Here is a 27,279-nt window from a genome sequence, read left to right on the forward strand (position 1 = left end):
CGGCTTCGGCTTCCACTCATGTTCAGAGAGTGCAAAGATTTGAACAAATTTCTTTGTGAATCAGGTAGAATTGGGTTTTCAACAAGCTGCAAGTTTTCTTCTGGTGATTCGGCTTCTTGAAGTTGATTTCCAGTTTCTTCTTCAATAACCTCTGTTCTTGAAATAATCTCTGTGTTTAAATTGACTTCTTCCAGAGAGTTGTTTTGAAGTGACATCACAGAGTTGTTATCATGCACTGGCGCTTCATACAAACATTCCCCCCTCCCCACCCCAATTGAGGGTCTAATTTCACCATCAATTTGATCCCTTACTTCATCCCTTGAAGGGTCCAATTTTTTTTGAGTTTTGACCATTTGACGTGATGAGTAAGTTTGTTCATTTTGTGGTTCTTTTTAAAGGGGTAGGACTCACTATTTTATCAGACACAACCAACCAGACATTTTTTATTTATTACTCCTTTAGTCAAGATTACAAAAGGATCACATAGACATCTTGACAATACAACCACATCAACTGCAATTTGTGGAACAACATTCATCCTCACTGTTGTCCGAGTCAGTGTGTGGAGGATATTGGCAGTACCCTGGTCCTGAGTCTTCGCTATGCATGTTTGAGCTTGAGGACGAGTACGTTGCATTGAAGAACCTTGTATAGTCCGCGGGTGGACGGATATGAGGATTCACCGGTGGTGGAGTAGGTTGCAGAACAAGTTCTGGTGGAACTGGTGGTAGATCTTGTTCCACTGCCGGTGGTGCATCATATTGAACGGGTGGTGCAGGAGGTTCTTGAGAAAGCCCTTCAAATCCAGGTGGTGGCATGACCTGTCCAAACGTCAGTTGCTTCAGATAGTGGAGATATTCTGAATTACTCATATTCAGAATCTCTTTATACATGTCAGGTTGAACATCTGGTGAAAACTTCAGAAAAGGGGATTCAGATCCCTTGGACTTCTCCGGTTCGGCTATTCCTTGACATTGTGATGTTGGGCTTTTTTTTGGCTTCTCCTTCTTCAACATATATAAAACCTGGTTCTTCTGGCAGTGAGACAGGTGCACATTGATCAATGTTTTGAAGGCTTTCCTCTTCAGATACAACGAGAGGGTCGTTTGCAGTGTCCCCAACGAGATGTCCTCCAGCTTCTGTCATTCTGGCTCACAACTTTTGGAGCCGCACTTGATTCCAGATCCTCATAGATGTTCTTCTTTCTCCATTGTTCTTATCCTTTGACACCATGGTTCTCCTGCAAAAATAAAAAATAAACTACTTGCACGGTTGAGGTTTGGATTGCTCTTGTCAATATATAGGCTCGAGAACGTCTGAAGGTTTCTAAAGATGGCTTCAGGGATTATGGTCGATAGTTGGGTTCTGAGCGGGTATGATTGACGTCCATTAAATTTGGGTGAGTTGCTATTGGTTGAGGAGGACGGTGCTAGGGAGAGGATTAGACAAGTAACTACTGGGGTTTAAGAGGAGATTTACTCAGATTTATGGCATGGGTGAATAAGGGTGACGATCGAGATCTTCGAGGGTGTCGATCAGAATTTATGAGAGGGGATCTGATTTTGTGAGAGAGAGAGAGGGTCAGATTTTGTGGGATTAATTATGGGTGGAAGTTTAAAGGGTGTGGGTTTTGAGAGGTGGAGAGTTTTAATGGGATTGGGTTTTATGGGCAGAGGTTTAGAGGGAGGAGGTTTCAATCCAATCTGATCTCTTCCTTTTTCTTCTAAAAAACAAGTACACATCAGATTTAAACACATAATATGATCACACAAATTACACAAATTTTTGTAAATCTCACATGCTATTTCGGAACATATATGGAATTTTAAATTTTAGCAATTAAATCATATCCATATATAATCATGCATAAACACGGTAACTCCCAATTAAAATAAGCACAAATTTTAGTAACTAACCGAATTTCAATTAAATTACCAAGAAAATACATACATACATACGGTAGATTCTAAAACATTTATATGTAAACCAATTTCTTAAACACATAAGCTATTATTTAGAAACTAGTAAAAAATATTTTTTTTAAAAAAATAGCACATAAATATAAACCAAATCATATTTCGCAAATAGTCAAGTAACTTAAAAAAAATTGTTCATGCAAACAAATTGACACAAACATGAACATAACTTGCGATACAAGTAACGATTAAAACATGCAATTCAAAAACAAATTAGATCAAAAACTGAACATTTAGTCAAATTAATTTGCAAGGCATATAAAATCACGTTAAACACTACATTCAAATTCATAATTAAAAACTTAACACATTTAGCAAATTAGTTTACGTAGAAATTAAGTACATAGAAATATGCAACCACGTAAAACATATAAAAGCATATAAACACGTAAAACACATAATTTGAGCATATGTATCATTTTAGATCAAGAAGTTAAGTTTAGTGATACTTAGCTCATTTCCAACATTCCCAATTCATGCCTTAAGGTAGAAAATCTCGTTTCACATAAAGGCATCGTGAGAATGTCTGCAACTTGGTTCTCCGTAGGGATATACTCGATTTTTCGATCTTTCTTTTCAACATGATCCCTTATGAAATGATGTCGTATGTCGATATGTTTGGTTCTTGAGTGAAGCACCGGATTGTGAGTGATAGCGATTGCACTTGTATTGTCATAAAATATGCTAACATCGTCACAATTCACTCCATAATCCTTCAATTGTTGCTTCATCCACAAAATTTGAGCACAACTACTTCCTGCAGCAATATATTCGGTCTCAGCGGTACTAGTTGCGATGGAATTTTGCTTTTTGCTGAACCAAGAAACAAGCCTTCCTTCCAAGAATTGACACGTTCCGGAGGTGCTTTTTCTGTCTATTTTGCAACCTGCAAAATCCGCATCTGAAAAACAAGTTAGAGTAAAATCTGTACCTTTAGGATACCACAATCCAACATTGATTGTGCCCTTCAAGTATCTTATGATTTTCTTTGTTGCGGTGAGGTGGCTTTCTTTTGGGTTTGCTTGGAATCTTGCATACACTCCCACAGCATAAGAAATGTCCGGCCTGCTTGCAGTGAGGTATAGTAGTGAACCAATCATTCCTCTATATTTCGTTTGATCGACATCTTTTCCATCTTCGTCCTTATCTAGCCTTATTGATGTACTCATTGGAATTTTGATCAATGATTTTCCATCAAGGCCAAACTTCTTTATCAAGTCGCCGGTGTACTTTGCTTGATTGATGAATATTCCTTCCTTCAATTGTTTGACTTGTAAGCCCAAGAAATAATTCAATTCACCCATCATGTTCATTTCAAATTTATTCTGCATAAGCTTCAAAAATTTCTCACACAAAGAATTGTTAGTGCTTCCAAAAATAATATCTTCAACATATATTTGCACTAATAAAATATGATCACCATCTTGAATTCTAAAGAGAGTTTTGTCAACAAGGCCTTTGGTGAATCCACAGCTTATCCAGAACATTGACAAGGTATCATACCAAGCTCTAGGTGCTTGTTTAAACCCATACAATGCCTTTTAAAGTTTGTATACTTTGTCACCTTCGCCTTTTACCTCAAAACCTGGGGGTTGTTCGACATAAACTTCTTCTTCGAGTAGTCCATTCAAGAATGCGCTTTTTACGTCCATTTGATAAACAATGAAATCTTTGTGTGCGGCGTAGGCTAGGAAAATCCTTATTGCTTCGAGTCTGGCTACCGGTGCAAAGGTTTCATTAAAATCTATTCCTTCTTCTTGAGAGTATCCTTTTGCAACGAGTCTGGCTTTATTCCTAACAATCACGCCTTCTTCGTTTGCTTTGTTCCGAAATACCCATTTAGTTCCTACAACATTGTTGTTCGTTGGTCTTGGAACAAGTTCCCAAACGCCATTTCTTTTGAATTGATCGAGTTCCTCTTGCATGGCGTCAATCCAACTTGGATCATTTAGAGCTTCGTCCACTTCTTTTGGTTCAATCTGAGGTAGATAACATGTGAACAATGCTTCCATAGTAGATGATCTTGTTTTCACGCCATCTCGAACATTTCCGATCACTAATTCTGGTGGGTGATTTTTGAGCCATCTTAAGTGTGGTTCAAAAGGGTGCATGGTACTGGGTGGATTCACTGGTTGAGAAGAGATTCGAATTTCTGCTTCATTTTCTAGATTTCCAACTTCTCTACTAATTGCATCCAAGGGTTGATTTGCAATTTCCACTTCAACTGCATCCCTGGGTTGATTTGCAATTTCAATACCAATTGCATCCCGCACTTCATTTCTTACTGGATGAGAGATGGGATTTTCTAGAGAATTAATTTTCAACTCATCCATTCCTTGCAAAATATTTTCTTCACACGTATCATCAGTATCACAAAAATCAATATGACACTTGTTACCATTTTGTTCAATATTTTAGCCATTTCGTCCAGAGCATCAATATTGACGTGTGATTTTTCATCAAATACCACGTGTATGGATTATTCAACCACCATTGTTCTTTTGTTCAACACTCTTAATGCTTTGTTGGTAGTCGAATATCCTAGAAGAATTCATTCATCTGCACGCTCATCAAAAGCTTTTAGATGCAATTTATCCTTAATATGAATAAAGCATTTACATCCAAAAATATGAAAATAACCAATATTTGGTTTTCTCCCTTTATATAGCTCATATGGCGTCTTCTTGTACTGCTTATGGATCATGCTTTGATTTTGAGTGTAGCAAGCAGTGTTGATAGCTTCCGCCCAATATCTTTTCGGGAGACCGGCTGCACTAATCATCACTCGTGCGGCTTCTTTAAGCGTCCGGTTCCTTCTTTCGGCAACACCGTTTTGTTGCGGTGTTGTTGCGGCAGATAATTGGTGAGAAATTCCATGTGAATTGCAAAAAGCTTGTGTCACGCTGTTCACGATCGGTTCGGATTTTTGATATTTTCAATTCTTTCTCATTTTGTAGTTGCTTCAACAGCTTCGGCAACATTTGTTCAACTTCATTTTTCTTCTTGAGAAACACAGTCCAAGTGTACTTGGAAAAATCATCAACAACAACAAGAGTATATTTCTTACCACTTACGCTTATTGGATCAACCGGTCCAAATAAGTCCATGTGTAGTAAGCTTAGCAGTCTTGATGTTGATTCGTGCGTTTTAGACTTGAATGATGATTTGATTTGCTTTCCGCATTGGCATGCATCACACACTTGGTCCTTCTTGAAGATAATACTTGGTAGTCCTTCAACTAGATTTTTCTTTGCAAGTTGATTGATAGTCTTAAAGTTTTAATGATTGAGCTTTCTGTGCCATTCCCAATTTGCTTCATTCGAATTTCTGGCCATTAAGCATACTGAATCTTTGCTTGTGCTCCAATCAACAATGTACATGTTCTTTCTCCTTTTTCCAGTGAGCACAAATTCATTTGAGAGCTCATTTTTTATTAGGCAATTATCTTTGGAAAATTCCACAAGATAGCCTTTATCACAAAATTGACTTGTGTTCAACAAATTGAATTTTAGGCCTTCAACAAATGAAACTTTTTCGATCTTTAAACCATTTCTTTCAATTGTACCAACTCCTTTTGTAGTTCCATAATTTTGATTTCCTCCAAATATAACTTTTGGTCCATCGATTTTCTTGAAATTCACTAGACATGATTTATTTCTAGTCATGTGGCGTGAGAAGCCACTGCCGATGTACCAAACATCCTACAAAAAAGATTAGTTGGTTTTAGGTACCCATACTTGCTTGGGTCCTTTGCTGTTAGTAATTTTTGGTAACCAAACCCACCTAGATCCTATTGAATTAAGATAAGGCGGTTTGTAACCATTTGAAACACGATAATCATAATTAACTTTTGAAAACATTTTTGGCGCCGGATTTTGAAAAACATTTTTAAACTTAGGCACCTGGGAAGAGGATTGTTGCTTTGGTCTATAAGAAGCATTGAAACAAAATTTACACAGCCAATCCTTTTGAGTGGAATAAAATCTTCCATCTCTATTTCTAGAAAAGCTTCCCTCTTTTCTAAAAATTCTTTTTGCACTTGACTCTTTAGCATATCTTTGCTTGACGAATTTTTGTTGCTTTGCCGTAGTATTGAACTTTTTCGGCCTATCAACATTCAACTTTGCTTTCTCATGATAGCCAAGTCCTTGTCTCATCGTGCTATATTGACTTTTAACAAATTTTACCACTTGCACTTTATTGGTTAAAGGAGTAGTAAGATTAGTCAGTTTCGGAGGGGTTTGAGAACATGTGGAGTCATAAACGATTCCGGTTCTATCTCCTGATGGCTTTTGCATGCTTACCATTTTATTCATAATTTTGGACGAATTAGTAAACGTAGCAATGGTAGCCCGAAGGTTATGTTCTCTAACCTCTCTTGCTTTACACTCTTCATGAAGTTGAATATTTTCACTCTTCAAGTTACTCACTTCAAGTAAAGTATCTTGCAATCTTTTATTCATCTCTTCTTTTTCAAGAATTAGAATATTATTGCGCTCCTTAGTTGAGGATGAGTGAGCATAATCTCTTGACAATCTCGCATTAGACTGCCAATAGATTCACGAGAAAAAGAGGAACTAACGGAATTGAAAGAATTAGATGTTACCTCTTCTTCCTCTGCTCCAAGAGCCATTAAGCACTCTTCGCTTGAACTCAACTCAATTAACTTGCATACTAGCGCCGTATCATCATCCGAACATGAACTTTCATCGCTTGATGACGAATCCTCCGAATCATCATTTTCGTTTGGTTCGTTGCTAACGAGAGCTTTTCTTTTGTCGCGCTTGAACCTTTTGCTTTCGGATTTGTTCGGCGTAGATTCAACATTTTTGCCTCGATACTTGCTAACGATCGGATATGGATAATTTATTTTGAAATGTCCAGGTTTGCAGCAATTGTAGCATAAATTGTTGTTTTCTTCGACTTTTTCTTCTTGTGTCGTGCGAGAGACAAATTTTCCACGAGCAGAATTTTTGTTGTCTCCTTTTCGCATGAACCTTTTGAATTTTCTAACAAAGAGAGAAAATTGTTCGTCAGTCATAAAATCAACATTATTTTCTACTGACCTGGAGGTTGATGGTTGTTCGGCCATTAGAGCTGGGTTTCGAATTTCATGAACATCATCATCTTTGGCCTTCATCTCGAACTCATATGCTTTAAGATCACTAAATAATTTGTCGGTTGACAATATTCTTAGATCTCGGTGATCTCGCATAGCCGTAACCTTCATATCCCATGTAGATGGTAAACCTCGTAGATCTTTGAGATTAATTTCCTTTTGGCTAATATTTTTGCCAAGGTCATTAATTTCTCCAAGGATTTTGATCATTCGAGCTTCCATATCAACAATGGATTGGTTTGAGAGCATCTTGAAGTCCTCGAACTTCTTCATAGCAATAGTGAGCATGTTATCTTTTTCTTGTTCATCTCCTTCTCCGATCTTGATGAGAGTATCCCAAATTTCTTTTGCACTTGTACATTTTCGCAGTTTTGGGAATATTGTATCATCAATGGCTTTGAACAGAATATCTTTGGCAATGTTGTCAAGATTGTTCATCTTTCTATCATCCGACGTCCATTCCGGTTTTGGCTTTGGTACGAATTGTTGAGCATCCGGTGATAGAAGAAAAGCCGTATTTACTTACAATATTTCGATCGGGTCGTGAGAGATAACTTCCCACATTTCATCATGTAAGGCTGATAGATGAACCTGCATACGAACTTTGCAATCATCAAATTTATCAAGCGAGAATAATAGATTTTGAGCTAAATCTTTATTCATCTTCTCGGTGGATACGAGAGATAAATAATCCAATTACACACACTGGGTAAAATCGATCTGCCTAGCAGTCAGAAACAAGGTTGACCCAAATAGACAGCCTGCTCTGATACCAATTGTTGGTCCCAAAAGAGGTAAGGTGAAAGTCTAGAGGGGGGGGGGGGTGAGTAGACTTTCAAACTTTTTAGCACAGTACAACAATTGCTAAGGCAACAAAGAAACCAAGGGGTCGTTTACTTCATTTTTCTGTTTTTCCATTTCCAGTTTTCCATTCTTCCATTTCTCCAGTTTTCCTTCTCCATTCTTCCAGTTTTTCATTTCTCCATTCCTCCAATTTTTTATTTTTCTAATTTTCTATTCTATTAAAAACAATCATCCCATACAGTATTTGTATATTTCTACAACAAAGATAATAATAATAATAATAATAATAATAATAATAGTAATAATGATAATAATAATTATTTAATAATTTAATAATAATAATAATAATAGTAATAATGATAATAATAATTTAATAATAATAAGAATAGTAAATATTTAATAATAATAATAGTAATAATTAATAATAATAACAACACATTTGTGTATATAAGTAGGAGGAAAAAGAAAAAGAGAAGAGATAATAATAATAATAATAATAATAATAATAATAATAATAATTTAATAATTGAATAATAATAATAATAATAATAAGAAAAAGGGCACGCACAGCACAGGGAAGAAACAAAAGCGGAGCTTTGAGCTGCACAGGGAAGAAACAAAAGCGGAGCTTTGAGCTTAAAACATGCTGTGCGCAGGATTCAAAACTGAGACCTAAGCTTTAGCACTGTTCACGCGTCTCCATCTCTTCATTTGGAAAATGTGTATTTTCCTTTCTCCAAAATTGTATAGGAAGTGGAAGAATGGAGATGAGATTAAAATTGGAGATATAAAATTAGTAAACAAGTTTTCCATTTTTCATTTTTCCACTTCTCCAATTCTCCATTTTTCCAGAAAATTTTCCGTTTTTCCAATTTAGTAAACGACCCCCAAGACTCTTAACGAGATTGTTAGAGTCCGGTGCACAGCAGAAATAATAAACTATACGGTGTGTGTGTAGATTGTGTCAAGATTATTCTCGTGAGAAGCAAGCAAGAGCAGTATGTAAAGAAAGCAGTAAAGAACACAAGGCAATTTATAGTGGTTCGGAGGTGGTGTAATCCTCCTACTCCACTTGCTCTTATCGTCCAAGAGAAATTCACTATATCCACCAATTCTTGTTTCCAAGATACAATGAATTCCGTGATCTAGTGCTTTGATCACAAAGCCCACACTAATCACGCCCAGTGCCTCCAACACTGCTGCTTCGGGTTTCACGTCGCCGCGCTACTTTCCCAGGATTTCACGACTCCGCGTTACTTTCCCCCCGTCTTCTACGCTCCGGTAGAAACGCTTCTTCCGTGATCTAGTGCTTTGATCACAAAGCCCACACTAATCATGCCCAATGTCTTCCGACACTGCTGCTTCGGATCTCACAACTCCGTGTGACAATCCAGGATTTCACAACTCTGTGTTACTTTCCTCCTTCCCTTGTTTTGCTCTAAAACAAGTTTTGCCTTGCTTCCAACTTTGAGTCTCTGTAGATGATCTTCGATGATGCTCTTAGTCTCTTGTAGTTGATGAAGATTTTAACACTCTTGAATATTTCTTTTGTAAGCTCTGTATCACTCTGAGAGTTTATCTCACAAAGAATATATCAATTTAAGCTCTTGAGATGGAAAGCTTTCTTTGAAGTTCGTATGCTCTGTTTAGCTCTGTTCTTTTCGCTTCTTGCTATTTGCTTCTGCTTTCCACTGCTTCAATCTTCATCTTTTTATACCTGGTAATGAGAATCCGTCCGTTGGAAAGAAACGTTCTCATTTTTGAATTTCATCTAGCTGTATAGCCTTTTCAGAGGATAAGATAATGTTGCAGATATGTCAGAGATTCTCTGCAAGTTGAGCTTGAGGTTTTAGCAAAAATGGCTTCCCAAAAATCTTCACCTGGTGTAGATCACGCCTCTTGGGATTTCTATCTTCAAAATATAATCTCCAATTTAATCCCTTACTAGTTTAGACTAGTATTTTTGCTTCTGCAACTTCTTCTTGTATTTTCCTCTATACTTCACGTCTGGGTCTGTCTACTGCTTCCAGACTTCATCTTCAAAATTGACTTGGGAAATCTCTTCCCATGTAAACTTCATCCCTTACTATATTTGGAAGTGAAATCTCATCCCTTCCTTGATTTGTCAATTGAAATCTCATCCCTTACTTGATTTGGACTTGTAACTTCATCCCTTGAATTGAAGCCCTTTGTAAATCTCATCCCATTAAATTGAAACTCCTGCCCCTAGGGTGAGATACGTGAACTTCATTCATCCCTTACTATATTTGGAAGTGAAATCTCATCCCTTACTATATTTGGAAGTGAAATCACATCCCTTACTATATTTGGAAGTGAAATCTCATCCCTTCCTTGATTTGTCAATTGAAATCTCATCCCTTACTATATTTGGAAGTGAAATCTCATCCCTTACTATATTTGGAAGTGAAATCCCATCCCTTCCTTGATTTGTCAATTGAAATCTCATCCCTTACTATATTTGGAAGTGAAATCTCATCCCTTACTATATTTGGAAGTGAAATCTCATCCCTTACTATATTTGGAAGTGAAATCTCATCCCTTACTATATTTGGAAGTGAAATCTCATCCCTTCCTTGATTTGTCAATTGAAATCTCATCCCTTACTATATTTGGAAGTGAAATCTCATCCCTTTCTTGATTTGTCAATTGAAACCTCATCCTTTACTTCATCCGTTGAATTGAAGCCCTTTGCAAATCTCATCCCATCAAATTTAAACTTCTGCCCCAAGGTGAGATACTTCATCCCTTCAATTGGAATTGCATCCCAATTTCATCTTTAAGAACTTCATCCCTTCACTTTGGAAAATCTCATCCCATGCTTCCCTTCAGCCAAACCAACTTCTGCCCCAAGGTGAGATACTTCATCCCTTCAATTGGAATTGCATCCCAATTTCATCTTTAAGAACTTCATCCCTTCACTTTGGAAAATCTCATCCCATGCTTCCCTTCAGCCAAACCATCACCCATACTTCATCTGATGGATTTAAACTTGGCTTCTTTAAAATATGTGGGATGTGAGATTCAAACCTGTGACCTTGCATATAATATTTCAAGTTTCTACCAACTCATCCGTACAACCTATTAGTCATTATCTTGTTTCACTTGGTGTACTTCTTTCTTTATAGATGCTTGATCTTCAAGATAGCTTCATGCAAACTTCATGTCACGTTCTTTCTTCTTTGGGATTTCTTGAGGGATTTCTTCATTGATTTCTTGAGAGATTTCTTCTTAGGATGATAGTCTTCATAACTTCTTCATATGCATACATCTTCCTCTTTTGTTTGCCATTTTCTCTAGGCAAATTTTTGATTTTAGGCTTTATATCTTCTTCATCCATTTCCTCAACTAATGAATTTATTTTTCCCTTTCTTGGTCTATGACTCGACTAGTCTAACCAAAATAAAATTGGGGTTCTACGATTTACAATATAGCATATCAAAATCTATTACAATTTATTCCTAACAGCATGCAAGACACAACCCCCAAAATTCTAGGGGAAGTTGGGCTTGGAACCGAAGTGCTCTTGCAACATTGAGGATATGTTGGTGTTTTTGCTCAACCACAGCATTTTGTTGTGGAGTATTAACACACGACGTTTGATGAATAATGCCTTTATCCCCAAAGAACTCCTTCATATCAAACTCAAGGTCATTATCACTTCGCAAAACATTAATCAAGGCTCCGAATTGAGTAAATACAAAACTGTGGAACTGTTTTATTAACTCTTTGGCTTCTGATTTCATTTTCATCAAGTGCAGCCAGGTGAACCTTGAAAAATCATCCACTAAAGTCAGAAAATAATGCTCACCTCTTATAGAACTCACTGAGAAGGGACCCCATACGTCTGCGTGTATCATATCAAAACAAACAGTTGTGGATGATCAACTTATGGGAAAAGGGGAGCGTTTATACTTGGCTAAGTGGCATACATCACAAGCATTGTTTTTAAGAGACAACTTTGGTATATCTTTAAACAAATGCAATTTATTTATAGTAAAATGTCCTAAACGTTGATGCCAAATATCAACTTTATTACATTGCATAACCAATTTCCTGTGATCAAGAATGGAATTCAGTGGTGTCTTCATCATGAGGTACAACCCTTTTTCCTGTGTAGCTAAACCAACCGTCATCCCAAGAGGTTCCTGAATCAAGCACTGTCCAGACGTAAAAACCATATTATAGGAAGTATCTTGGAGAAGTTTGCTCATAGACAATATATTAAATTGGAATGATGGTATGTGAATAACATCTTTTAGCCAAAGATTGCTTTCAAGTCTTATGTTTCCTTTGTGTTTGATAGCAACCAGTTCCCCAGTAGGCAGGCTAACTTCATCCCTTTCAACCACATAATACTCATCAAATGTCTCAAGGGAACATGTAATGTGATTAGTGGCTCCAGAATCTACAATCCATGTTGAGTTACACAGAGATAGAGAATTAACAAAAGGGATAGATGACTTGCCTTCTATGTTGTCCTCATTGAACTTGGGAATTAGAGAAATAGATGCTGCAGTACCAGAACTAGAAGGTTGTCTCATCCGATTCTGAATGGCTGCCATAAGTTTTTGAAACTGATCACTTGTGACACCTAGGTCTGTCACATTATTCACCACAGAGGCTGTTCCATGCTGTTTGGCTTTGGATTCGAAGCCTGGCACCCACCCCGGGGGGTAGCCGTGCTTTTTGTAACACTTGTCAATAGTGTGTCCAATCATCTCGCAAAATGTGCATTTAGGTTTGCTTCCTCCATTGTTTGTGTACTTCTTACAATTGTAAGTGTTAATCACAGCAACCAAATCATCTGTGGAATTCTGAACCATCTCAGTAGCTTGGATCGAATTAGCATGGCTGATCTCAAGGTTGTTTATGTTTAACTTCGTCAAGCTGATATGCCTCTTTAATTTCTCAGCCATAACATATATTTTGTAGACTTCCGGTATTGGATCCAAAACAAGAACATTAGATTTCAAAGCATTGTAATCATCATTTAAACCTTGAAGGAAGCGAATCACCTAATCAACTTCGCGCTCCTTCCTGATCTCGTTGATTAGATCGCATCTACACCTTGGAACGCATTTGCATAGCGGGAGTGGCCACAAAGTGTTCATCTCCTCCCACATGGTCCGGCACTTCGTATAGTAATCGCTAATGGACTGAGATCCCTGCTTCAAGCTGTAGATATCGTTTTGTAATGCTGATATACGCTGAGCATCACACTGCGCGAAACGTCTCTTCAAGTTGTTCCAAACATCCCTGGAACTTTCTGTAACACCCCCGATTTTCATGCCAATTTAAAGCTTAATTATGCAAGGCAAACTAACCAATATATATAACATAAAGCATAAACACAGCGGAAGTCTAAACATAAAACCGAGAAAATCAAGGAGTGTTATGCCACGTTGACCCCAACGTGAATGCACAGGCAAAAACTAAACCATCAATCTAATATGTTCAACATCAGTGGCACTGTAACACCCCAATTTTCATATCCAAAATTTCCTTAAACTTTTTTTCTTAATTTAAAATTTACTAAACTCATAGCGGAAGCATTAACTAATCAAAAAGAAAATGGGTGTTACCGCCACACTTAGGCAACCAACAACCTAAGAGCTAAGGCTAAATTTACAACTTGCAATAAACAACTCAAGATATGTACTAGTACAAAAATAACTAAAAATTCAACTGTCTAACTAATAAATGATATCTCTAGGTGGTTCGCTCATTCTCATGCCCAATGCTCATGCAAAAGTTCCTGCAAAAACAATTAAAGAATAGAAAACAAAGAAACACACAAATTCAGCATTAAGCTTGTAAGATCTACTTCACCCCGTAAAATATTTTGCACATAGCATGTAACACATAGGAGCAAATAGTTTGCATCTAGAATGACCCCTTAAACATTTTTATTCTCATCAACAAACCAATAATCTTTAACTTTAACCATTTAAAATACATATTGAGGAAATCACACATCCAAATACAAAAATATCCATAACAACTTCTAGCAAAACGACTAAGGCATTGCCTATCCATAATCCAAAAATCATTCAACCATTATTCTTCCCCCAAGATTCCCATATAACCTTTATCAACATTTCCATACACCCATAACCTCAAAACATTTCATAACATCCTCATTACTCAATTCCTTAAATCATAATCATAATATAATCACCAAAATAATTTCCAATGATAACCAAATAGAGTTTCCAAACTCTCAAAATAATAACCAAAGCGAGAATTTCAATCTCTCAAAATGATATCAGAATATAGTACCAAAGAGAGAATTCCAACCTCTCAGTTTATCTCTTTCCAAGAGAACATCTTCCAACAACACATTTAAATTTCTCAAAGTCAATCACACTTGATATATATATATATATATATATATATATATATATATATATATATATATATATATATATATATATATATTGCCAAGAAGAAATGGGTAACAAATGGAGGATTTTCAAACTCTCAAAAATATATTTTCCATGAACACGGAGTTTTCTCGGCTCCCTAGTGAGTCAGCTTTTACATCACTGCTCACTCCTCAAAACAACAGGGAAGTTAATATAAATCCCCCTAGTGAGTCAGTACATCTCAACTGCTCACTCCACAAAACAGAGAGTTTTTAGGCTCCCTAGTGAGTCAGTATATTCCAATTGCTCACTCCAAAAAAACACCAGATGGCACCACTTTCCATTGACAATATATATATATATATATATATATATATATATATATATATATATATATATATATATATATATAACCTCAAAAATTCACTTCCTAAATCCAAATCTTTAGTCCCAAATATTACATTCAAGTTTACACCGGAATCTATAACCTTTGTACCAATATTTCCAAAAATGTATTTCCAACCATCCTATTAACCACATAGATATAGCACAGATTAGCGTATTCCACACCTAATTATTATGAACACAACTCTCCATATTTATAAAAATGATAACAGTAATGATATTTCACAAGAAAGCAACTTCTCAATATCTCAAATAAGAAACTGACAAAAATTTTCAGAAACTATGACCTGGATGGAAGAATTTACTGAGAAAGATCGGTAACACATTTTCACATGAAATTTTCTAGATAATAGGTACAGTGAGTCTAGATTATACAAAAAAAGTTTCAAGTCAATCCAAGGTGTAAAAGTATTTTTCCCGAAATATTTCCTAACACTGCGCCAGACAGAAATTGAACTGGCAGTACACTGCCTCAACTTTATGAAATTATTATGGAAATACCTAAACGTATTTTTAATCAAAACTTTTTAAAAAAATCAATTATATCAAGTCTAGATTCTCCAGAAAACTTTTCAAGCAAAAATAAGTTTAGTAAGCATTTTTCACGAATTATTCTTTCCAGATGCGCCAGTCAGAATTTTCTCAGGCAATGATCAAATTGTGTAAAATTTATCCTTCTAAATCACCACAAAATCACCATATCACATATGCAGGGTTTTCAAAACATCTAAACACATATATCTATTCGCATAATATAATCAAATAACTTTTCACGTTAAATATCACATATTCATTAAAATCATGAATCACATAGGAAAAGTGATTTTTTATTTGGGGCAAAAGAAATTTTAGTGAACATAAATCTTACCTAGATTCCAACATTAACATTAACACTTGAATCCCTACGGTGAACAATGTAGAGAATTTGATGATGATAGAGGAAAAAGACCAATCATGATTGAATCGATGACAAATAGGAATAAGTTTTTGTTTTTTTTGTTTTTCCTTCTATTCGGCGGTATTGTGTTAGGGATGACAAAGAGGAGAGGATTTAATGAATCAGCTACTGATGAGGATGGGAACAATTAGACTACTACTTAAATACTTAACTAATAACTTGTATTATAAATAATAATTCTAGTTTTAGGGAAATAAAATACTTAAAAGCTTAATATAATATTAATATACATATTAGCCTACTAGTACTTAACATGTATACATACGTAACATATATATAAATAAATAATTATTACCTATAATACACAGTTTAAAAATAAAAGAGTAGCAGTAGTAGACTAGTTTAAATAGTTTTGGGTCACATAAAATAATATAATTACAGACCGTATAGTAAAAATGTTTTACTTAACATAATATCTATTTTGTAAAATTTTATTTAGAATAATAATATTTATAACAAAATACCCTAATAACCGGGGTATCACAATCTACCCTCCTTAAAATGCTTTGTCCCCGAAGCATAACCATAGGAAAATACTGGGTATTACAGGCACACAGGCCAAAACATAAACTAAACTATTCAGGGGATCTAAACTATCCACGTCTAACGCTCTCGCCGTCTACTCGGGACCTGTAAAGCACATAAAGAAAGGGGACGATGCCCAGTCAGCGAATAATGCTAGTAACCCATCAATACGCGTCAATAGCATATATATATATATATATATATATATATATATATATATATATATATAGTTTAATACAAAATCGTTTTCGAAACAGAATACAGTATATATCAATTCAAAACCATAAAGAGAGAAGTCAACTGTAAAGACTCTATTTCACTCTCAAAGAACAGGGAATCACATCCCAAGACAACATCAAGACAATGACAACGATAGCACAACTCAACACCACTCAAGATATAATCTACTGATCACAAAGCAGAAAACATCAAGGCGAAGACAACAACAACATAAGTACAACTCGAGGTGTAATCTACTGATCACAAAGTAGATTACCACTCGACATGCTCATCGGAAGAGGATAGACATCCTCACATTGGCACTTCATGACAATGACACTTCATGTCACAAGATCATAGTTCCAAGTTCCAACCTTATGCCTTGATTCAACCTTATGCCTACCCCTGGCCTTATTACGGTTCCAACCTTTACCTCCGAGTGCCACCCTATACTTCCAAGTCCAACCTTTTGCCTCTGGGAACCGTCGTTCCCCCTCCAACAACCGCCAAACAAAACAGCCAAACGCACAGTACACGAGGGTACATTGCAAGATAATAACACAAAACCGCCAAACCTTGTGAGCTATACTCAGGATAACAAACCACCAAACTCAATTCATTGACACCACGAGGACCACATATGTACCTTGGTGATTAATGTCCCATACCATTAATCGTGCAATCCAGGTACAGCCAACACACACATCATCATAGGAATCAATCAATGGATCACAACAAAGATATGAAACCATACTCAATCAAGGAAGGATCACAATCCGACATCAACGATGATCAACACAAGTTATCATCCACAATAGGAAAGAACAAACCACACACTAGCATTTCAACATCAAACTAGCATGCTTATCAAACGGGTAAACCAAACATAGTTCCGAAGAACACACAAGACTCATCACGGTTCAATGAATCACAATGTTGAACACTTAGCACGATTCAAGACACCAAATCCTACATGGATTCCTAACATATCGTTCTGGACATACGAAACATCAAGAAGACACTCAAATAGCCCAACAAAAGAACATCGGGAAGTCAAAACATCAACTACCGAGTCAAAAGAATCACGAGGAACAAACCCTGTACCAAAATAATCCATTCGGGGATTTTCAACACCAAGTCCAAATTCAAGTCCAAAACACCCAAAATCTCACAAAACATAACAATATGACTTGAATCAAAGGAATAGCCAAGCAATGGCATACAAGAACCCAAAAAACAAGCTCAAGATATGCATTCTCACAAGACAATGCATCAAAACTCACATTTCATAGCAAAATCACATGTAGAAGTCAAGAAATCATCATATAGGTGAGAAAATAGATTTTGTAAAGCATGGGTTTCCTCTTGTAGCCTAAACCTTCACTTTCCACACCTTTACGAGCTTCTAACAAGGCTTTCCTTCAATTCCAACTTCAAGAACACACCAAAAGACAACAAAGATTCTATCTTTAGAAAAAGGGCCAAAGATCTTACCCTCCTATATGCTTAAGATTAAGAAAGGTTGAATCTTGGAGACCAACTTGAAGAATCTTGAATTTCCCAAACTTGGCTTGAAGAAAAAGCTAGCTAAATTCTAGAGAGAAGGAGGAGCTTTTCTTTTTAGGGTGTTAGGGAAAAGAATTAGAGATGACTCTAGGTTAGCCTGGAATACAATCATAAGGTGAAAAGTCTTCTTTACCCTTACTAAAGTGGAAAAGTGTTAGGAGACAAGGGAACAATTCATGAAGCATAGGGTACAACCCATTGACTTGGATTGACTAGTCAATTACTAGTCCTCCGACTATGAAATTTTCAGGATTTTAGGAGTGAACTATCAATTAAGCTAGGATTAATTACTTAATTAATCCCTAATTAGAATTTGGATTTACAGGGTGTCACATCCTCTCCCCCTTAAAAGAAGCTTCGTCCCCGAAGCTTGGGTACGACGAATTGAAACAAAACGGCAACACGAAACAACAACGTGATAAGAGAATCAAGAACATCTTTTTGACTCAAAACTTCAATATTTCAAAGTGATACAGAATGATCAAGAATTCATAACATCATAAGGTTGAAAGAATTAATCAATGGAGTTCTTTGAGCATAACGAACACTTAAGCCAAACACAACAACCAAACTTTCTAACCAACACCAAAGACCTAAACAACTAGTTCCTAGTAACAACCCGCAAGGCTAACTACTCAACAAAACTAGCAACAAGAAAGATCACACAGGGCAAACAACAATAACTAACAGGCGACAACAACCAACAAAGGAAGGAAAACGAGGTTACCACAACTCCATGCTAGAAGGACTCGCTCTCCGACTCCTCGGTGTCTTCATCGGACTCCTCATCTTCTTCTCTTCGGCTAGAGCTAGCCTCTATCTGATCCAACCTCTGGTCAACTGCAACGAAGTGCGTCTTCATAACGGCAAAGCCCTCTTCTATCATCTTGTTTTGTTGGCGTAGAAGGGTGACCACTCATTCCTCGTGTGTCATGGCGTCGTGTTCCCTCTTGTTCCTAGCTTCCCTTGTTCTATGGTTTTCTTCGCTCTTCGGATCACTATCCTCAGCCTCAGCAGCTTCTCCCGCATCCACATCCTCCTCTTGGCCCTCTTCTTCATCCTCCCCTGCATCACCTCCCAAACTCTGAACCGCAAGGTTCAACTTCCCAACGGGAATCTCGAGCTCAACAACTAGTGCGTCTCTTTCCTCGGGGGTTTCCTTGGGAACTTCCTCAAGCGTGATGTACTCTCCATCCTCCAACTGAAACAAATTGCAACTCCGCAGGTTGGTGGCATCCAACACCATTTTACCCACTGGCTTCGGCACACAACCTTCAGCACTTATACCCTTCATGGCAAAGATCCAACTCAAAACCGTTCCGTACGGTAGACTCTTCCGGTTATGATATCGGCAAAAGACCATGTGTTGCAACATCAAAGCAGGCAAGTAAACCTTCACCATGTTCTTCAAACAAAAGGAAAAAGTGCACTCTAACTTCCCCAACAAACGGCTTTTGTTGTTATTGGGCAATAGACTATAACACCCCCTAATTCCATGCTATTTAAAGACTTAAACATGCTATCTAAACCAAAACATCAAACACAGCGGAAGACTGAAAGATGAAATATATAAACTGGAAGTATAGGGGTGCTATGCCACGCTCACCCAAGGGTGAACGCACAGGCTAACATCTGCATTGTTCAAAATCTAAAACCAAATATCATCAATTACTAAGTCTAAATTGGCTCACAGGCCACAAAACCTAAGGGAGGAGCTACACTAGCTGGCACTAAACCACGCACTCGTCTAAGCATCACCTGAAATAAGCATATAATACATGGGACAACGCCCGATCAGCAAATAATGCTGATAATCCACCAATACATGTGAAATATCATACATAGATAAGATATAAGTTTGTAAAGCCATTTTCGAAATGGAATACATATATATAAGTCCAAAACCAAGAGTAATAGTCAACACAAGACTCAAACACTCTCAACAAGAACACGGGAACACATCCCAAGACTACAAAGAACAACAACGACTCACAAGAAGTCTCACGGTATAATCTATCATCACACAATAGATTAATACCCGACATGCACAACTCAAGAGAACAAGGACACACCCAACGGCAACACATGCCAAGGCAACACATGCCTTTGTGACTACACACGTCACAAGAAGAGAACTCACAACAACGGCTACACAAGCCCTCGTGACATCACCCATCACGAGTTGATATGCCTTCCTTATGCCCGGTTCCAACCTTATGGCTACCCCCAACCTTATGTCGACTTCCAACCATTACCTCCAGACCCCTGTACACCAAGTCCAACATTTTCCCTCCGAGGACCGTCCTCCCCATCCGCCGACAAACCGCCAACAAAACCACCGATTTCATAGTACACGAGGGTACCGTTCACACACACGACAACACATGCCTTGGCAACACATGCCTCCCAAGAAATGCGTGAACCTGATACACAGGTCACAACTCCATAATCACGTCATGGCCACCACGATGACCACTGCAATACCTTGGTGACTAGTGTCCCATACCACTAATCGTGCAATCCAGGTAAAGCCACACACACACATCACAGCACATCAGGAATCAATCAACGGATCACAACGAAGATATGAAACCATACTCAATCAAGGAATGGGTCACAGCCCAACAACAACAACGATGAATAACACAAGTTATCATCAACCAATAAGAAGGTACAAACAACACACACGATAGCATTTAAACACCGAACTAGCATGCTTAACAAACGGGTAAACCAAACGTAGATTCAAAGAACACACAAGACCCATCACGGTTTCAACGAAACACAAGGTTGAACACTTAGCACGATTCAAGACACCAAAACCTACATGGATTCCTACCATATAGTTCTAGACATATGAAACATCAAGAAGACACTCAAATAGTTCCACAAAAGAACAACGGGAAGTCAAAAGACCAAATACCGAGTCAAAAGGATCACGGGGAACAAATCCCCAACCAACCACACATCGTACCCCGCGGGTGGACCCACGGGTAGGCCCCTACCCGCGGTTCCGCCCGCGGGTACATTACCCACAAGCAGCATGTACCTCGTGGGTGGGCAACGGGTGGATGCCTACCCGCCGTTCCGCCCGCGTGTACGTAACCCTGTACCAAAATAATCCCTTCGGGGATTTTCAACTCCAAACTCAAATTCAAGTCCAAAACATGCCAAATCTCACCAAATACAACAAAATGACTTGAATCAAAGGAATAGCCAAGCAATGGCATACAAGAACCCTAAACACAAGCTCTAGATATGCATTTTCACAAGACAATGCATAAACACTCACATTTCATAGCAAAACACAAGTAGAATCCAAGAAATCATCATATAGGTAAGAAAAATATATTTTGTAGAGCATGGGTTACCTCTTGTAGACAAAAACCTTCTCTTAACACCTCACCAAGCTCCCAACAAAGCTCACCTTCCACACCCACCTCCTAGATGCCCAAATGTATGAAAGGTAGAATCTTGGAGACAACTCTTGAAGTTTTGACAAAGCTTCAACTTGGCTTGGAAGAAAAGCTATCTACCTTTTTAGAGAGAATGTGGAGCTATAATTTGGAAAGTTGTTATAGGCCAGGATATCAAGGATTGCGTCACAGGCTTAGAAACTTAGGAATAAAAATGAAGTTTTTCTGGAGTGCTTCTTTTCCCCAAATGAAGCGTTTTTTTGGAGTGCTTCTTCTCCCCCAAATGAAGCGTTTTTATGGAGTGCTTCTTCTCCCCCAATCTTCCATTTAATAGGAAGCCCAAAATACAAATTTCCCAGATGTTCCCCTTCTTCAAGTACATAGGTAGGTATATATACAACACTATAAAATCACCCACTAACCCACTACTGTATTATAACTACCCATGATCCCACTACAAACTAATAATAAGGTAAAGTGTTCTAACTATAAACTACCTAAGGAAGTGGTCATCCCACTACTATAATAATAATAATAATAATAATAATAATAATAATAATAATAATAATAATAATAATAATAATAATTAATAATAATAATAATAATAAATAATAATAATAATACATAATAATAATAATAATAATAATAATAATAATAATAATAATAAAATAATAATAATAATAATAATAATAATAATAATAATAATAATAATAATAATAATAATAATAATAATAATAATAATAATAATAATAATAATAAATAATAATAATAATAATAATAATAAAATAAAATAATAATAATAATAATAATAATAAAATAATAATAATAATAAAATAATAATAATAATAATAATAATAATAATAATAATAATAAAATAATAATAATAATAATAATAATAATAATAATAATAATAATAATAATAATAAATAATAATAATAATAATAATAATAATAATAATAATAATAATAATAATAATAATAATAATAATAATATAATAATAATAATAATAATAATAATAATAATAATAATAATAATAATAATAATAATAATAATAATAATAATAATAATAATAATAATAATAATAATAATAATAATAATAATAATAATAATATAATAATAATAATAATAATAATAATAATAATAATAATAATAATAATAATAATAATAATAATAATAATAATAATAATAATAATAATAATAATAATAATAAATAATAATAATAATAATAATAATAATAATAATAATAATAATAATAATAATAATAATAATAATAATAATAATAATAATAAATAATAATAATAATAATAATAATAATAAAAAAAATAATAATAATAATAATAATAATAATAATAATAATAATAATAATAATAATAATAATAATAATAATAATAATAATAATAATAATAATAATAATAATAATAAATAATAATAATAATAATAATAATAATAATAAATAATAATAATAATAATAATAATAATAATAATAATAATAATAATAATAATAATAATAATAATAATAATAATAATAATAATAATAATAATAATAATAATAATAATAATAATAATAATAATAATAATAAATAATAATAATAATAATATAAATTAATAATAATAATAATAATAATATAATAATAATAATAATAATAATAATAATAATAATAATAATAATAATAATAATAATAATAATAATAATAATAATAATAATAATAATAATAATAATAATAATAATAAATAATAATAATAATAATAATAATAATAATAATAATAATAATAATAATAATAATAATAATAATAATAATAATAATAATAATAATAATAATAATAATAATAATAATAATAATAATAATAATAATAATAAATAATAATAATAATAATAATAATAATAATAATAATAATAATAATAATAATAATAATAATAATAATAATAATAATAATAATAATAATAATAATAATAATAATAATAATAATAAATAATAATAATAATAATAATAATAATAATAATAATAATAATAATAATAATAATAATAATAATAATAATAATAATAATAATAATAATAAATAATAATAATAATAATAATAATAATAATAATAATAATAATAATAATAATAATAATAATAATAATAATAATAATAATAATAATAATAATAATAATAATAATAATAATAATAATAATAATAATAATAATAATAATAATAATAATAATAATAATAATAATAATAATAATAATAATAATAATAATAATAATAACAACTGCAACAACACTTGTATCATTAGAAGAAGCACTCCAGAAAAGCTTCGTTTTTATTCCTAAGTTTCTATGCCTGTGACGCGATCCTTGATATCCTGGCCTATAACATTTGGTATCAGAGTCAGTCGTTATGGGCGACACAACGTTGACCAACTCTGTTACTGCGATTCGCGGGGTGGTCCATTCGCTTCACGCAGTGCTGGCTGACCAGGCTGAATTACATGCAATGTTTCGAGAATTTCTGGCCGAAAAGGAGCAAGTTTTCACCAAAAGCAGCCATGCAGCACCACTGACGAACTCTGAGACAGCTCCAACGCCGTCAAGGCCAGGGGGGCAGTCCGCATCAGTCTCTGCCATGCGAACTCCAGCTGCTGCGTCGTTTCCAGCCAGCGTTGCTGCCAACTCGTTAGGACGTCGCCCGGCATTGTGTTCCATCACCTTGAGGACAAGGTGATTTTGATGGGCGGGGAAATAATACAAGTGTTGTTGCAGTTATTATTATTATTATTATTATTATTATTATTATTATTATTATTATTATTATTATTATTATTATTATTATTATTATTATTATTATTATTATTATAGTAGTGGGATGACCACTTCCTTAGGTAGTTTATGGTTAGAACACTTTACCTTATTATTAGTTTGTAGTGGGATCATGGGTAGTTATAATACAGTAGTGGGTTAGTGGGTGATTTTATAGTGTTGTATATATACCTACCTATGTACTTGAAGAAGGGGAACATCTGGGAAATTTGTATTTTGGGTTTCCTATTAAATGGAAGATTGGGGGAGAAGAAGCACTCCATAAAAACGCTTCATTTGGGGGAGAAGAAACACTCCAAAAAAACGCTTCATTTGGGGAGAAGAAGCACTCCAGAAAAGCTTCGTTTTTATTCCTAAGTTTCTAAGCCTGTGACGCGATCCTTGATATCCTGGCCTATAACAAAAGTGTAAGGAGAGAAATGAGGGTGTTCTACTAGGTTAGCTTACAATACTAACACAAGGTGAAAAGTCAAGAATACCCTTACTAACATGAAGAGGTGTAAGGAACAAGAGAACTCCCTACAAAGCTCAAGGTACATCTTGGACTTTGTGGTTGACTAGTAAATTACTAGTCCCCGACTATTGAATTTTCAGGATTTTAGGAATTAAATTACCAATTGAAATAGGTTTAATTATTTAATTAATCCCTTAATCGAATTTGGATTTCGGGGTGTCACACAGACAGTTCGATACAAGCATAACCAAGATTCTCTGCTCAGTAGTCAACCATTTCTTTTCTGATCTCGCGGCTTGGGTGAAACCACTAATCCGACCCAACAGATAACTCAAATAATCTCGGTACCCCATGGTATCCGTTCCAATCCAAGAATTACCACTGTACTGTGAAACTCCCGTAGTGGTCAGACTTAAGAGCTGAGCTAGCCTCTTCTCAGACAAAACAACCTTCACACCTCTTACCTTAGAGGTGACTTCTAACTTTCCACCATCTTTTGTCACAACCCTGTGACGGTAGAATTCCTTAACCAAACTCGGGTATGTTTCGACGCTTACGGTGAGAAACCCGTCCAACAGACCTTCATATCTCAACATTTCTAACAAGGAACTAGAAAACGATTCCGAGTCAAAGGCTTTACCTTCCAGAATGAGATAGTGGGCATCCACCCATTCCACTTTCCTAGCCAAGCTTGTCCTCCTAGGCATGGTTGCAAGATGACCCAAACACTCAAAGGAAGCCCCAAAACTTTTCTTCTTCTTTCTTCTTCTTCTCTCGCCCTCTCTCTCTCTCACCGTTTCTCGGCCTCTCGGCGAACTGTAGCAGCAAGGCGGCGGCGGCGAGGTGGCTCCGGTCGACGGCGGCTTTGAGCAGGTGGCGTCGGCGGTTGCTCAGCATCAGCAGGTGGCGACGGGCAGGGGCTGCTCTACGGGTAGGGGTGGGGGTTTGGTGGTTCACGGGTGGGAGAAGGAAGAAGGGAGAATGGGTTTGGGAATTTGGGGAAAATTTTGGGAAAGAGAAGATTTAATTTGGGGATTTTGGGTAAAGTGAACGGTTATGGGTTAAATCAAATTTAGATGAGATAAATTTTAAGAAACATAATTAGCTTAAGTGGTTTAAGGGTTGGATTGGTAATGTGCACACCTGTGTTCAAATCTTGGTGGTGACAAATTAAGATTTCTTTGTTCTTTTTAGGCTACACAAGGAGAAATTCTATAGGTTGTCTTTCATGAACACGTAGGGTAATTAATTAAACTTAAATGACTCACAAGAAAGGTTGGGTTACTATAATACATATGCAAGGCTACAGAATTAACACAAATATGATCCACATAAGCATAGAGAATCACACACAAGGAAGCAAGGCAACAAGGGAAAAAAGATACACTCTCAAGATAAGGATAGGCTTAGGAAAAAGGGTTACCTGCCATCTCGTCCTCAACCAAACCCTCCGTCTCAGCTTGGGATCGCCCCATCACAAACACACGACCCGAAGGTCTAGTCCAGCTGCTCCTCTACTCGAGCTTCCTCTCAAGACTCCACCGGGTCCCGAACTAGGTGGCAACGCCTTTTGGTTCGCTTGTTGAGGGCATACGGCAACCTTGTGTCCTCTATCTCCACATCTGTAGCATCGCAAGGCATTCCCTTGGCAGTCCTTTCCCACATGCTCCTTTCCACAGGTTCTGCATGCAAACCTCTTAGCTTGATCACCGGACCCTACTCGGTTTGATCCTTGAGGTGGGGAAGATGTGGTCTTGGCTTGGAAATCCGGTCTTGGTTTCTTGAAGTTGGATGATCCTCCACTTTCGTTCCTCTTCCTAGCAAGCTCAAAAGATCCGCGTTACAACTGTTGCACCCAATATAAGTCCACAGCACTCAGGTAAGCCTCTTTCAAGGTCCTCGGCTTGCTTACCGTCAAAGCCTTACGAGCCTCGTAGTTCAAACCGGCTACGAACTTCTCAACTTTCGCGAGCTTGATGGGGACAAGTATCCTAGCGAAGCGAGCTAGCTCCAGAAACCTCTTGTGGTACTCAACCAGCGTCGATGAACCCTGCTGGAGGTACAGAAAATCCTCATACATAGCAGCTCGAACATGTGCCGGGTAGAACCGCTCTCGCATCCGGTCCTTCAAAGTCGTCCAGTCGAAGTCGGGCTCCTCAAGATAAGTGAGTCCCTTATGCACCCACCACAAGTCTGCTTCATGACTGAAGTAGAATGATGCTAGCTCCACTCGGCGCTCCTCGGGGCACCCAACGACCGAGAAGGTCTTGTTAAAGGTTCTCACCCACTCCTCGAGCACGACAGGGTCTTCCTCACCGGCGAACATCGGTGGTCTATGGCTCGATACAAGGCGTCCAACATCTCTATACCCGGCAAGCAGTGGTGGTGGAACAGGATGGTTGTTGTGCAACAACGCTTCACTGAGGGTCTGCATGGTCTGCGTGAGGTGTTGTAGATTCTGGTCTAGCTGTTCATTCATTGGAGTCTCTGGCGTGCGTGCGCATTGACGAGGTGGTGCCATGGCAAAGTTTCTACAACAACAACACTATTACTAAACAAAACACCAAGCAAGCAAGCAAACTATGAAAAACACATAGCTCACCGCGCGTCCTAAGAGTCCTACGTCCTAAACACTTAGATACTTATGGTCATC

At 36.1% G+C, this 27,279-nt stretch overlaps 2 protein-coding genes across 2 annotated transcripts; both read right to left on the reverse strand.

Moving 5' to 3' along the window:
- Nucleotides 1-11,378: 11,378 nt before the first annotated feature.
- LOC109166981 lies at nt 11,379-12,836 on the reverse strand. The gene is made up of 2 exons (XM_019315881.1): nt 11,957-12,836; nt 11,379-11,704 (listed from the first exon to the last, which is right to left on the reverse strand). The coding sequence occupies exons 1-2, from the start codon at nt 12,834-12,836 to the stop codon at nt 11,379-11,381; spliced, it is 1,206 nt and encodes a 401-aa protein (XP_019171426.1).
- Nucleotides 12,837-26,100: 13,264 nt separating this feature from the next.
- LOC109166982 lies at nt 26,101-27,147 on the reverse strand. Its single transcript, XM_019315882.1, has 2 exons — nt 26,539-27,147; nt 26,101-26,451 (listed from the first exon to the last, which is right to left on the reverse strand). Exons 1-2 carry the CDS (start codon nt 27,145-27,147, stop codon nt 26,101-26,103), a joined length of 960 nt encoding a protein of 319 aa, XP_019171427.1.
- Nucleotides 27,148-27,279: the final 132 nt, after the last annotated feature.

Source organism: Ipomoea nil, unplaced genomic scaffold (assembly GCF_001879475.1).
Source record: "Ipomoea nil cultivar Tokyo-kokei standard unplaced genomic scaffold, Asagao_1.1 scaffold3142, whole genome shotgun sequence".
NCBI lineage: Eukaryota > Viridiplantae > Streptophyta > Magnoliopsida > Solanales > Convolvulaceae > Ipomoea > Ipomoea nil.